General features: G+C 38.8%; 1 protein-coding gene across 1 annotated transcript in view; it reads left to right on the forward strand.

The window, feature by feature from the left end:
* Positions 1-15,656, forward strand: part of CPD (carboxypeptidase D) — a 41,961-nt gene that overhangs the window by 7,488 nt on the left and 18,817 nt on the right. The window contains exons 3-8 of the mRNA XM_088138750.1: positions 3,623-3,765; positions 7,026-7,195; positions 8,638-9,002; positions 10,872-11,063; positions 13,855-14,022; positions 14,788-14,897. Coding sequence (XP_087994876.1) covers positions 3,623-3,765; positions 7,026-7,195; positions 8,638-9,002; positions 10,872-11,063; positions 13,855-14,022; positions 14,788-14,897 — 1,148 coding nt within the window. The remainder of the gene's footprint in view (positions 1-3,622; positions 3,766-7,025; positions 7,196-8,637; positions 9,003-10,871; positions 11,064-13,854; positions 14,023-14,787; positions 14,898-15,656) is intronic.

Consider the following 15,656-nt stretch of genomic DNA (forward strand, 5'->3'; position numbering starts at 1 on the left):
TTGAGGCACCCAAAACTGCATCTGCTGTTGCATTCTGAACCAGTTGGAATTTCAAGTACTTTCAAGGGCATCTCCCTGTTGAGCACATTGCAGTAATCCAATGGGGAAGTGACTAGGGCATGGTGAATTGTGAGTAGGGCCTCCCAGTCCAGGAACACGTGCAACTGGCACACAAAATGAATGTATGCAAAAGCTCCCCTAGCCAAGGCTGCCGCTTTCTCTTCAAACAAGAGGACTACCACGTTCTGCACCAACTCTGGGGGAGTGCTACTCCCTTGAGAATTAAAGATGAAAAATAGCTTGATCCAGGAGGCCTGAAAAGCCAAAGCCACTCCATCTTGAGTTGCAGTCTGTTCTTGCACATCCAGACTCTCACAGCCTCTGGGCCCTGAATAAATTCCTCTGTGGCGTTATTTGCCTAACCAGGGCTGGAGAGGTATACGCGGATATCATCGGCATACCGAAGATACCTCACTCCATGCTGTTCGATGACCTTGCCCATCAGTTTCAGGTCAGTGTTAAACGGTGGAAAGAGGGCTGAGCCCTGAGACACCCCGGACAGAAGAGGCCGCGTGCTGGACATCTCCCTTCTATGGACACTGAGAGAAACTGGCCCTTAATGAAGTAGGAGAACCACTGCAAAAGAGTGCACCCCCCCCACTCCTAATGCCATGACTTCTGGGATGAGGTTCCCCCCAAGATCCAGATGGCCCCCACCCTTCCCTGGCTCTTCGCCCAAGCCTTTGGTGAGGGGGAGAGAAGACCCTTTGCTTCCTTCTTTACTGTTATATTGTTCTTACCATCTTTTATTTTTTTATGGGTTATTAATGTATTTCTCTTGTTTTAGTTGTTGTGAGCTGGCCAGAGTCATTGAGAACATGGCAGCATACAAATTTGATAAATCAATGGTATTAAAAGCCACTGAGAGATCCAGGAGGGCAAGGATGGATGCGCCACCCCCATCCTGGTTCTCCAAAGGTTACCCACAAGTGTTACCAATAACTCTCAGCGTTATAACCTGGCCTGAGCCCCGACTGAAAAGAACCCAGATAATCTGCTGCTTCCAGGTCCCATTAAAGCTGAGCATTCACCATCTTAGAAAAATGAGTATAAAAGAAAAGCTTGATTTTAAGTAATGGTCTTATATAAGCAAAAATTAGTTTTATATATACGTTTGCATGTACTGTGTCAGGACACAAAGTGTAGTGGGCTTTCAAAAGCTATGAGATTCTTAGCATTGCAAATGTTCGTTTGGGAATTATAGCTTAGCTATTTTTAGTTAACATGCAGCAGGCAGCATATAGCATACATGCAGATGATGCTATATTGTTAGCTAAGAATCCGAATGATTTGAATGTAGTAGGAATGTAGTACCGAAGTAGTATGTGTGGTAAAACAAGGGCTATAAAGAAGGGAAGAGCATTGAATGCATATTAAATACAAGAGTAAATTACTGGTACAAGGTAGTTTGGTCATATAGAGAGCATGAAAGAGGTTTGAATTGCAAAACAAAGGTATGAAAGAAGGATGAAAGGACTGAGAGGAAAGGGAAGACTGAGAATTCATGGTTGAATGGAGCACATGAGATCTTGAAGAGAGGTGAGGAGTTTAAAGAACCAAAGGCAATGAAAGAAGCAATGTATGGATATGGCAGAAGCAAAGATAGTTTGCAAGGAGAGAAAGGTACAGGGAGGTATAATGAATGTGTTGGTATAAACCAGCGCCTCTCAACCTCAGGAACTTCAAGATGTGTGGACTGCGTTCAAGAAGCAGTGTTGTTTCATTTTCTTGTGCTTAATTTCTTTTGCTTACTAATTATTCTTTCTCTGCACGTTGAATAATGTTGCTTACCCCAAATTGTGCTTGTTTGCTTATATTTTCCATAAGTTATCTTTAGAGTACTACTTTTTGGAGAAAAAAGGATACCTATATCTTAAATAAGATTTCTCATCAAATACTACTTATCTATGGACAATGCCTGGTGCTGATATACTGTACAATTATATTCAATCATGGTTGAAAATGCTGATTTAGTGCTAACTATGGTCAGTATTTAACCCTGATGGAAATTCACTGTAAAACTGAAACGAGAGAACTCTTCTCCTCCCAATCCTATTAGTACAGTAACCTACTATATAAAATACATTGTTTGAGGTACTTGCTGAGGAGGTACCTGCTAGACAAGAAGCCTTCCAGGAGCCAAGTCAAAAACCATGTGACTACATGGCTTAGCAATGGCAGTCCCGGTTGCCGTCATTAAACAAGGATGCATGGGTTGATAAGTGAGGAGCTCACATGACTGCATCTTTGTGCTGGCTTCCTCATTGACTTTGGTTGTGGAAGCTGGCAGGGAAAGTTGCAAATTGCTATCACGTGACCATGGGATGCTGCAGCGGTCATAAGTATGAGGTCTGGTCATAACTACTACTTGTTATAAGTTCAAACAGTCACTGAAAGAGTGGTCATTAAACAAGGACCACCTGTAATCAGTAATTTAAGTACGCCTTATAAATCCCTTAAATAAAAAGATAAAAGCATATTAAAGTGGTTTATAGCAGTGTTTCCTAGCTACAGCAACTTTTAGATGTGTGGATTTTGATAAAAATTCTGCGGGTTGACCCACATATCTGAAAATTACCACAGTTGGAAGACACTGATCTAGAAAAATGGATACAAGTGATCAGTTAAGTATGCTTCTTTCACCTGTACTCTTTTTATCAATCATCCAGGGAGTAATTAATATACATAACCCACATTCTATAATCATATTCTGATTTACTTAATCCTTTGCAGTAGAGGTAGTCCTTATTTAGCAACCACAATTGGGACTGGCAACTCAGTTGTTAAGTGAACCGGTCGCTAAGTGAAACTGCAACTGTGCTCATGATCTTACTTCAGCTTTCCTTTGCTTTACAGACCTGCAAAGGTTGTAAATGCAAGGATTGAGTGCAAAGTTATTTTTTCATTGCTGTCATAACTGCAAATGGTTAGTAAATTTAATATTTGTCTCACTCTTGCCTTATCTAACTATATTTTCCCCCCAGAATTTGGCATTCCTTCAATTGAAATCTGCATATTTTGCTAACCTTAAGAGCTAATGTCATGTAAAATTAGCATTTGGAACTACTGCCAGGGACACCTTATGTTCAAATTCCAATGAACTTTCTGTGGAACTTTGTAATAGGCAAATTCTTTTTCAGTTTAACCTACTTGAAGAATAAAAAGATGAGACTATTTAATAAAATACCTCAGACGTAATGAAAAATCAAAGTTCCTGCATATTAGCACGCTAGGGTTTTTTCGAAGCATGAATCCATATGACAAATAGAAAAGATGCACAATCTCAAAATTCCAACTATTTGTTTTTTTTTTAAAATCATAACTCTGATTTTTTTCCCTCTTAAATGGTCCTTTGTTTCCTTTGAAAATTGTAACCATTATACTCAGGATCTTTCTTGAAAACACAATTTCCTTCTCTTTTCTAGTATGCACAAACGAGTTTTCCCTGCCTACTGAGAAATGCTAACTTGAAATCATGTGAAGAGAGTCTGTTGATGCAAAAGGCTCTTGAGTGATTGTTCTTAGCTTAATTATTTCATGATTCTTTCTTTAAAAACCTTAGGTGGAATGCAAGATTATAACTATCTTTGGGCCAACTGCTTTGAGGTCACGTTTGAACTTTCCTGTTGCAAATACCCACCAGCTGTGCAGCTTGAGCAGGAATGGCAGAATAACCGGGAATCTCTGTTCACCTTCATTGAAAAAGTAAGACTTGACTTTAGCCCTTTTCTAGACAATGTTAGCAAACAATCCATGTATACTTGGATCTGTCTTTGTTCTGGAAAATGAAAAGATCTTATTCATCTTTGTCAGGGCTTTCCTTGCCTATAGAATTTGAATATGCCTCTTGTTTGCCAAAATGTCAGCTCTTTCTAATCCCTTCTGACTCATAAATTGGACCAAGTACACAGTTTTTTAATGCCTGTATTATTGCTTAGCATGATTCATAACAAATGAAATAAGAGATAATGTGATTGTGGTACGCCAACATTTAGGCAGTATTTAAAGAGAAGAAAATACCACTGATCCATGTTTGAATTTCCTTGTTTCAAATCACAAAAAGATGTTTGTTTTAGATATATACTAATCTATAATAATAGATGTATTTAGTTTTAGCTGTTTTGTGACTCCAGTTAATCATGGCTTATTTATTAAATTATGGTTGAGCAAGCCATAATCAGACCTGTGTTAATCAGATGTTTGTCTCAGTTTCCTATCGCTCTAACACATTTAACAATTGTTTGTTTACTTATCCATATACAGCAGGGAATAAGTAAATTAGATTTCTGTCTCTGCTCACGTTCCTTTGCTTTCATTTGGTCAGAGTAAAAGTGTCTGGTCAATTCCATTGTTCACAAGCTTTATCCCGTGCCACTTATATTATCTAAATCCTCTCAGATCTTTCAGTGTATCTGTGTGTGCTCAAAATATTCAAGTATCCTCAAAAGTACTTTACCTCAAGAGTTACTTGTAGTTCTTTCAAAGTTACTTCCTGGGCTGATCCCTCTTTCATATCTAAAGTCAATACTGGCTGTATTCACACATCACACTAAATGGAAGATTTGTTTGGTTTTGGCTTAGTGTAATATCTGAATTTGACTATTGATGTTTGGTGTCAGATATATGCAAACTCTACCTTTGTGGTTTATTCAACAAACTATGATTGACTTAACCAGTGGCTGAGCGTGGACTCAGCTACTGACTACATCGGCATGATATATTAAGCCGTTTTACAGTGTGCATTATTGTATCCTAATCCAGAAACTTCATCACTTTGTGGCTATCAATCACAGTCAGTATCGTTTTTGAGGGTGGGGGCTAGCAGTGTAATCAGTGGCTCAGAATGTTGTCCAAATCCAGGCTAAAGGCTAGCTAATAATTAAGGAGTCATTTGTCCTCTTTGAATATGGCATGAGGCAAGGAGTGCTGGCAAAGTTGAGCTGCTCATATAGCAGCAGCATCACCATGGATAGTTTTCTGTTTTCACTCACCATAACTGTGTAGGAACTCCCTTTTGATAACAGAGAGGCTAGAGGAAGAATTAGCTTTCCTCCAGCCTGTACCTGTCATTTTGCTGTTGTGCCTAAGCTAAAATCCTCCTGAAAGTTGCAGCTTGGCAGTCACTACAAAGGTTACTGAAATACCAATTAAACAGTGGAGGACAGATCACGATTTGTCACTGTTTTCAGCATTAATGTCTTTTACAGGTCTCAGGGAATTAGTTTGCTGAATACTTTTACCCCTCTGAGAGGGTTGTCACAAACTGGGTGAGAGCAGAGCATTCGGTATCTAAATCTGTTGCACAAAATCCTTTAGGCATGGAAATACTTAGTTTTCTTTCCTCTAACTTCCCCGAGGAAAAGGTCTTTATTTTTTTACCCAGATGGCTTAAGGCATATATTGCAGCGTATATGAAACCTGCCTAAACCTGTTCTAATAATTCACTCTGCCAGGGTAGTGGTCATGTCTGCAATCTCCTCCCTCTTTCATCTCCTACAGAAATATTTAGGGCCATGCATAAAACACAGTATCTGTACTAAACTCTAGAGAGTTGTTATCTTATCTTGAGGCAGTCTTTTGCTCCCTCTTTCATAGTGTCAACTCCTGTTGCCCATCCTAGACATTTGGTTAGCTGTATATTTCCACTGTTAAATGCTTTTTCACTTAAACAGTGTAGTATTGCATACTTCCCATGAAGATTCCCTTGAGGATGTTTCCAGACCATGCCCTCATAAATCAGTAGTTGACTTGCATAAAGCACAGTAATGGACCATAAATTTATTGACATCTTCCTCAGCCTTCTAGCTGTGGAAGAAATTCTTTCAACTTTACTCTATGAGCTTCTTAATTTGTACTCTGTCTTAAGCTCTTTTATGAGATGGAACCAAGACACCATCAAACTATAGATAAAAAATTAGGTTACTGCCTCACTGCAAAGTGAAAACCCATTATTAGATATTTATGTCACATCAAAGGAGAAATGACATGACAAAGAATGACAACCCCATGTCATTTGTGTAGTTTTACTAATGAATGGTAGATAATGCTGAATATGAAATGAATATGAAGTAACATAATAATATTAAACAATGAATATACTTTTTAATATAACATTCCCTCTTATACTTGGCAGTTGCCAAATGTATTTCTATTGAAGTTCCTGTCAATAGGCATGGCAATAAATAATGATGTGCTTTGCATACTTCCTTGAACATAATTTTATATGCTACAGCCACATGAATCTTAATTCAGCATCCGTTTTGAGTGAAGCATTTTGCCAAAAGCAATGCCCAAAAGATGGTATATTTATCTGTAAAATTGGCCTGGGTTGATTTATCATTTGCTTTTACAAGCATGATTCAAAAACACACAACTGTCCTCTTGTTTTGCAGATTTTTCTTGGCATTTTTTTTGAAAGACAGCCTGTGTTCTGTTTTAGCAGCTGTAAGAGTCAGAAGCAGTCTCTTGGTTACAGAAAAAGAAATCTAAAACTGCAGTCATAGCTGATGAATCTATGGCAGCTTCACATATTTCATTCAATCTAAAGGCTAACGCAGATGTTCTTTCAAGTATACTGAACCTTACATAAAGCAAGTCGTAATATAGAAATGCACGGGCGTACTGTCAAGTTACCTGTGCCCCTGTGGACTAGTTTTTGATTTTGCCAACTCGCTGGTGATACTGTCTGGCTACCCTAGTTATGTAAAAGATGTGCTATTCTTTGCCAATTTTCCTTGTTGTTTTCCTTATTATTTTCATTTCATTTCATTCCATTTCATTTTTGGGTGCAAGCTTACAGCACAGTGTTAACCTTCCTTGGATGAAAGAAAAAAACCCAAATATTGCACAGATCTCTTAGCATGAAATTAGAAGAACCCGAATGTGAGAGGAATAATGTAGCCACATGAGGTTAAGATTTTTTACAACATACATGTTCTGGATCTAATCACATTTATTTACTACAGGTACATATTGGAATTAAAGGATTTGTGAGAGATTCGGTTACTGGGGCTGGCTTGGAAAATGCAACCATTGCTGTGGCTGGGATTGCTCACAACATTACAACTGGACAGTTTGGTGACTATTACAGACTGCTGGTGCCTGGGACCTATAATGTCACAGCTTCGGTCATGGGGTAAATTATGTGGAGCAGGCATAGATATGTTTGTTATCTTGGCATAGCTTTTTCTAGTAGGGAGCTGCTTTATGGAAATGTTAGAAGTCATTCCTGCTGCTTTGTCTCATTCTGCCATAAACTAGGCAGGTGCTGTCATATAATCATATTGCTTGTGCAAACAACAAAAAAGCAGGCACGTAGAAAGGCAAGAAAGGGCAGCATTTTCTTGTCTAGCTCCATGAGCATCAATCCTTCCTTCATTGTTTCTTTGTTAAGGTAAATTAGGTGAAGGATTTGGAGCTGCTGCTCTGCAAGCCTGATGTTTGCAACTAAGTAAACGTAATGGGGCTTTGACATGGGAAACTTGGGTTCAATTCGTCAGTTGGCAATGAGAAATAATGTTGCTGTTTGGTCTTATTTTTCCATTAGTAAAATGGGAATAATAATCAAGATTAATAAATACAGTGTTTGGTTTGCTAAAAATGTGCGAGGAAACAATACTGCTGTGCTGCATGTTAGTCTATAATAAGCTCCATTGTATCCTATTGATCTTCTTCTTAGTGTTCCATGTATTATGAAGCAATCTTATTATTAGATTTTTTATTTAAAAATTGTTTTGATATGGATGATCTCTTTGTAGTTACATGTGCCTCAGATGAGGCCTTTCTTGGTATCACTTGGTTCTGGTGTCCTGAAGCAGTCCTTCCCTAGTATGTTATCCACCCATGCCTTTCCCATGAGGAAGAAGGGACAGTTGGATGAAGTCAGGTTTCAGGGATCTGACACTTGAAGACCTTTCCAGTTGGGGGGATATTTTACCTCTTCACGCTTTGCTTGCTCTGTGCCTTTCCAGACTGGGAACAGTAGATTAGCATTAATCTAGTTCTGAGAGATAGCATTTCAGTAGGGGTTTGCAAAATGTTTTGAATTAAAATATAATAAGAATGAAATGTCTTGTCTTGAATATGAAACAGCTTTTGATGATTTTGTGAACATTTCATACACACAGACGCCCAGAATGATTAAAACAGCCTGTTTTGAGCTTGGGAAAAACTGTTTCACATTCAACATTTTGAATTTGTCTGGTTCAGCTTAAAGCCCTTTTCACACTCTTGTATTTCAAAATGGTCCCAGTTGGGAGCTCTTGCCATTGTCCACTCTCAGGCCTGCTTTAAAGTATTCCTGACACCCTAACGACCATAAAAGTCAGGTGATACCTATAGGATGATGAGGAATGTGGGCTCCACCCCTGTAATGTCATCTGATCCTTGGGAAAAAGCTAAGTAGCAGTCTAGTCCTTGGAACAATTTTTGGTTACATTCCTGGTCTACAGATAGCTAGCTTTTCAGATGTCTGTATGTTGAAATGGAAGTTAAAGTAAACTTTGTTAGGGATGCTCTTAAACCAGGTCAAGCTAATTTCAGGCTGAAAGTAAATTCTTCCCTTTTTTCCCCCATCAGTTATCTGTCAGTCACCACAGAGAACATTGAAGTGAAGGAAGAGAATGCAACTGTAGTGGACTTTTCCTTGCATCCTGCTGTCACAGTGTTGACTTCCAGCCCTACCAAAGAAACTCCGATAGCTGCCAACAACTCTCTTGACAACACAGCAAGTACAACTGATGTAAACAGATCAACCTCTGTTCGTCAGGTGATCCAGCCAGATGATTTTCGCCACCACCACTTCCCTGATATGGGCATCTTTCTGAGGAAATACGCTACTGAGTACCCAAACATCACACATCTCTACTCAGTAGGCAAGTCAGTGGAACAAAGGGAGTTGTATGCAATGGAAATATCAGATAACCCCGGTATCCATGAAGCAGGTAATCTCCCATTATACAGCTTTGTTGCCTGACCTAAATTCTAGTATTTTGAAAAATGGGAAAGTGTTTCTCCCTATCTCCAAGCATAGTTTTGTGAACTTTGAATAAGTTCTACTATCTTAGTTACCATTTTTCAAAGGTACAAAGACCAACATCTTGTAATCTTTCCTCATAAATGAGCTGGTCCAAGTCTTAATTACTTTGATAATTTTTTAAATATTTTTGCTCTGAAATATCCTTTTGTAGTTGCGGTAATCAATGAACAATGACACCATAGTAGAGCGTTTTGATTTTGACAGTTTTGTTTTAATTCTCTTTCTAATTATCCCAGTATTGAATTTCATAGAATGTAAAGTTTGAAAGATGCTCTCTAATCTTCTACTTACCACGGATTGCTATTCTTTCTTTTCGTAATTTGTTCTGCTTAGGTTGATTTGAACCCAATTCTGCTTTGGGAAGAAGAACAAAGTAGGAGCTCTACCATTTTCTTTTACTGTCCTACCCTCCCTTATGGAGGGAGGCTTACATCCTTTTTTCTTCCATTTACTACTGACACAGGCGACCCCCCCCCTTTTATTACTTTTAGCTTTTAAGTTTCTTTTACACTTTCCTATTTTTGTCTGTATATAGTAGCTGTTTGTTTCCTTGGTGATTATGTTTATCTTGCATTTCCTGTACATGTCCCTTTTAAGATATCACTCAGTTGACAGCTTCCTATGTATCCATGGTGGCTTCCTAAGCTACCCCCACCCCCTTTTTCTCACCGGAATGTGTGACATCTTGTCTTTGAGAAGTTCCAACCCTCCTGTATTCCCTTTGAACTGGTGATTTCTGTCCATGGGATCACACCTAGTACTTCTCTAATATTTGCCTGTATGAAACCAGCATGTCACTGATTTATCCACCGTCGCTCCTAGATCCTTTTTCTAGTCATCACTATCTTTTAATCCTATCGGAGTCTGTGTGTCAGAAAGAGGGTAGGAGAGGCTGGTTTGTTGTTGCTGCTGTTGTTTTGCCCCAGCATGCATCACTTTTCACTAGTTTATACTGAACTGCACTTTACCATCCATGCTCTTAGGTTGGGAGGAGTGTTTCGGAGTTCTTCATTGCATATTTTTGTTTTTACTACCGTAGCTTTTTAATATATTTTTTTCCTATCTTGAGTTAATTTTGTAAGTAGGGTAGGAGAGAAACAAGGTTTTAAATTTTTCTTTTACAAACTTGAGGAAGAACTTCTTGAAGTAATAGAATATATACAGTAATTGCTGATGGACTTCTAAGTTTATAATAATCATTTTTAAGGACAGGTTGATTGAATTTTAGTTTGAATCTTTAGTTTAAATTTTGTAGTTTTATCAATAATTTCAAATGTAGTTTTTATTAAAGGGTCTTCTTTGGGCCAAATGAGTTTTACTTTCTAAGGTTTATGTCCATTATAGGTTCTGTTAACATTACAGACCATTTGTTTTGGCCTAAATGAAGCAACATTATGCTTCATTATTTTTGTTAGTTGCAAAGATTACAGTTACAAAACATTAGATATGTATGCATTTGGATGAGAATGTGCAAGGCGCTTGGAAAAATACATTGTTTATAAATCTGAATGTTGACTAATTCTCTTGTATAATTCATGTGGCATGAGCAGAGCTTGGATTCATTTGCTGGACTGCACATGGTGTTTTTGGTTCATGTTTAGAATCCCTCTAGTAAACAGGGAGAGAGCAACTAAGACCTCTTTCTTTTTGGTATGTTCATGTTTATATATGTGCTTTGATCTGCCCCAGCTTCTACACCTCATCCTGTTAGACAAACTGCTAAATATAATGGGTAAACTAAGTGGTCTCTATTCCTTATTTTTTCCTCATCCAGGTGAACCAGAATTCAAGTATATTGGGAATATGCATGGGAATGAAGTAGTAGGAAGGGAATTGCTCCTCAATCTCATAGAGTATCTCTGCAAGAACTATGGAACTGATCCTGAAGTGACTGACTTGATCCAAAAGACTCGGATACATATCATGCCATCAATGAACCCTGATGGCTATGAAAAGTCTCTAGAAGGTAGTCTTGCTTACTAGCTTTCTTGGTTATGCTTCTGTTAAAGGCTTTGGACAAGGAGAGTGGTGGCTTTATAAGGCAAACAGCTTCAGATTTCTCACATACTATAGGTGATTCCCCTTTAACCATAATGTACATAATAAGCCAACTTTCTTTTGTATGTATTAGCCTAGAATTTCTCCTGTCCTTGAATCGTCTCTGCCTGTTTCCTCGTTTTTTCCTCTGCTGCACTTCATTTATCTGATATTGCAGAAGTAAGGACTCCCTCAAATTGAGCTTGACTTCTTGTGACTACATGGTCATTTTCATGTATTTTTGTTGGCAACAATACAGAAGTGGTTTGTCATTGACTTTTTCTGGGAGTTATCCTACAACTTAGGGATTTCTTGGTACAGGTAGTCCTCAAGTTACGACCATTTGTTCAGTGACAGTTCAAAGTTTCAATGGTGCTGAACGAGGGGGACTTACAGTGGGTCCTTGGAGTTCCGGCTGTCCCAGCGTCCCTGCGGTTACATGATGACAATCCCTGTGCCCAGCTCACAATGACATTGCAGCTAGCCGTGGTCACGTGATCACGATTTCTGCCATTCCCTGTTGGCTTCTTACAAGGACTTCTGGCAGGAAGTAGCAATCATGTGAGGTCCTCATTGAACAACGTGCGTGGTCCTCATTTAATGACAGCAACTGGGACTGCCAGAATTGCATCACTAAGCAACGTGGTCACATGACATTGCACTTTATGACTGCATCGCTTAGCAACAGAGTTCTCAGTCCCAATTGCCATTGCAACCCAAAGACTACTTGTAGTCTCCTATCTAATTACTAACCAGATCTGATTTTCTTTGATCTCGAAAAAAGCTAAACAATGGAAACGACCATAGAAAATGGCTTCACTATTATTGCCAAGAAATCAATGTGGACATTTATTCAGTCATTCATTCAATTTGTGTGGCTGCCTGTCTCACCACAGTGATTCTGACTAGCTAACAGCATATAAAAATAATAAAAAAGAAACTAACATAAGCAACAACGTGGGCATCCCCAGGTCCATAACATAATTACCTAAATGGTCTTGAAGTTACAAGGAGGTATTATGAACTTGTGAGGATTTGCTAAAATAGTCTTCCTCAGATCTGTTGTCATTTAGTAGTGATTCATTAGTTCTAGTTTTAAATAATTTCCTGAATGACTTTAGGGAAGCAACAAGTCAAGTTTCAGCTGGGAAACTGTTCCAAACAGTAGCTGCTGTCACTGCTTTGGACCCTTTCACTTCCTGGAACTGGGATATTACTAGCCAAGATGATTGGCTGGAGTCTGGTCCTGGAGGTACCTGTGTGCCAAGCCTTATAGTGCTTTACATGTCAAAACCCGCATTTGAAATTGCATTTGGAAGTTTGTCAGGTGTCAGTGCAGGGCCAATAACACAGATGTAATATACTGCTAGTGATGTGTGCCAGTTAACATATGGGCTGCTGCATCCTGGATCAAATGCAACTTCCAAGTGGTCTTTTAATGCTGTTCCATGTAAAACGTATTGCAGTAGTTTAGGGAAGTGGTGATAATATACTCTTTTCCGAGGATCTAAACATTAAGCAATATGGTATCCTGCTTTCATGTTTTAACTCAGCAAAGCACTAGAGAAGGGAAGTGAAAGTGATGAAATTTTATCAGCTATTTAAATAGCTGAATGGAAGTAGTTGGTCTTTGAATTTTAGTTCACTGACTGACTTCAAAGTAATAAAATTGGATGCAGCCCTATAACAATGAGTGGTGATAAGAAGTGGATTTCAAAAAGGGGTGGCATTAGGAGTTGGAAGGTACAATCTTATTTATTTATTAAATTTATATAGCCACTCATCTCATGAATGTGGCATATAATAAAAACAGAACAATAAAACTACATCTTAAAATAACCATAAAAACAAGAAACATGCATATAACATGGGAGAGTGTTGAAAAACTCAGACATAATAGAGCTATCCCTGTTCCCAAGGGATCCCCGGGCCTGCTGGAAAAACCACATCTTGAGACATTTCCGGAAGACCAATCAGTTTGGGGCTAATGTCACCTCGGGGGGATGATGTTCCAAAGGGTGGGTGCCATGGGAGAAAAGGCTCACCTCCTGGGTCCCATCAAATGGAACTCCTTAGCAGATGAGACCCGTAACATGCCCTTCCTGCCTGATCTGATGGGAATCCCGCATGAATCTTGGGTTCATGCAGGAGCAAATAAATGGCATGGTTAGGAAGAATTGTCACAAGAGCAATAAAATAAGGGCTGTGGAATAATGAAAGTTGGGTCATTAATGAAAGAAAGAGACTGAGTCTAACAAGTCTATAGCTGATACCTTGTTTGGCAAGCCAAAACTTGGTGTTTGAACAGTAGATTATTTGGCTACACCTTGAATTCTTTCTAATGAAGGATTTTTCCAAACTGAATGTTTGATTAGTGTGAATATTTATAATGGCTTGGTCCCAAGGCATATTGCGGTAACAGTACCCTTTGCTTCATGAACAACAATTTGTGGTTCTTTATACAATTAGGCAGATCTCTACAGGCAGAACCTCTAATGTTCATGTGATGAATAAAGTGTTTGAGGGGAAGCTTTCATTTCTATCTTGGTGATTATAATATCTCTTAGACTTCGGTAAAGGAGAATTACAGAAGAAACAATACCTCTTGCTTTGTCTGCTTAAATTTGGGGTCCAAATTTTGTGTGCAGGAGGGATGGTTACTGGTATTGCTATAAAGCACAGGTGGCTCTGAGCTCAACAGACTTCGTTCCTTTTCTCAGGAGACATATCAGGAACTTTTGGCAGAAACAACAGCAACAACTATGATTTGAATCGGAACTTTCCAGATCAGTTTGTCCAAATCACTGAACCCCTGCAGCCAGAGACAATAGCTGTTATGAACTGGCTGAAGACCTATCCCTTTGTGCTATCTGCAAACTTGCATGGAGGTAAGAGGAATGCAGACCAACCTGTATGGAAATGTATGGCACTTTTATTCCAGATGCAGTAAGCCTGAGGGGTCACTGCAGGAAACTTACCAATGCATGGAAATCTCCTGAAAACCACAAAGGGTTTTCAGTATAGAATTTTGCCTGTATTATATAGGACTGCTGGCCACGGTCATCCAAAAGATAGCTTGTAGTGAAAAAGAGCATTCATATTCAGCATATGTGCTCTTATTAGGGATACTTTGAAAATGATTAGAGGAGTTGCATTAAAAATAATGCTGCTCGACTTACTTGATTTATTAAAGCAGATTCATATTTTTTTCAGGCTTGTAGAAGTCTGAAAAAAAGGCATGCATGCTTTAATAAGTAACTCATAGGTGCTGTGCTTGCATGAGGTCCAGAGAACTTTGGAATCATTTTTAAAGTATGCACAACCCTAGCTTTTGTGTAGCTCTTCTGAAAGGTCCGGTTTCCCCTTTTTTGGCTATGTGTGGACTTTACTGAGTACATTTCCTCTAAACTGGCTCCTGATTTTTAAGGGCAAATAACAAACAGGTGCTATCTTGCAGCCTCTTGATGCATTCCAGTAGGTGGATTCTGCTCATTGTAGTCTTTATTTACCTGGATTAGTTTTGTGGCTAGTTCTGAAGTCTAAGCAAATAGCAGTATTGTTCTTCACTGCGATAGTGAAACAGCTGCCTTCTATGTTATGATTAATTTACTCAAAGTGATAAAATCCTGAAAGCTATTTTTTTTCCTTTACAGGAGCTCTGGTGGTTAACTACCCCTATGATGATAATCGCCTAGGAGTTGCCGCATATAGTAAATCCCCTGATGATTCAGTTTTTCGGCAGATAGCTCTTGCCTATTCTAAGGTAACAATTATTGGAAGGTGTCTCCAACAGATCCTGGAAGGAGCCTCTGAGATCTACTGGGTTACATATTACACTCAGCTTCTGTAGTGTGATACGCAGGTTGTGATTCCTGGGGTGTTGCAAGCAACTTAGGAGAGGCTACAATTTTTTTAAAGCTATCCAGGCAAAGTATAATTATATAGTTTTCGATGGTGTACATATAAAGCATTCACAGTAAGGTACATATAAGAGTTAAAAGGCAGTTCAACTAAAGTAGAGCAATACATAATGGCACAAAATTCCAATGGCGTTATCTAACTTATTAGAAGGGCCTTCTGGAAGAAGTCATTATTTTAAATTTCTGGTCTTTTGAGATGGGGAAGGTTCTGTTGGATGATAAGAGAAAAGCAAAAGTGACCAGTTGCATGGTGGGCATAGATGGTGTTTACTATTTTGTGTCTGTGTGTGTGTGATAGTAATATCGTGTATTTATATGCCTGCTGCGTGCTGTTTTTGTTGGTATTAGCCACTAGGAGTCTTTGCTAATTATGGATGTGTGTAAAATAAATAATATTGATAAAGATAGACTCAAGTGAAGAGAGTGTGATGAAACTTGTATCTTTAGTAAGGGATAAACAGTCAGGACCAGAAATATTGGAACAAGGATAACTGTTTTGGCATTTGGCCTCTGTACACCACCACACTGAAGTTGAAAGGAAGCACACCCAGATGGGAGCGAATTCGGGACTTTCCCTGTAATTCAAGGGGTTTGACAAAAGT

This window comes from Python bivittatus, unplaced genomic scaffold (genome assembly GCF_059951505.1).
Source record: "Python bivittatus isolate LINGU-HERP-01145 unplaced genomic scaffold, Pbiv_v1 ctg000240_np1212, whole genome shotgun sequence".
NCBI classification, from domain to species: domain Eukaryota; kingdom Metazoa; phylum Chordata; class Lepidosauria; order Squamata; family Pythonidae; genus Python; species Python bivittatus.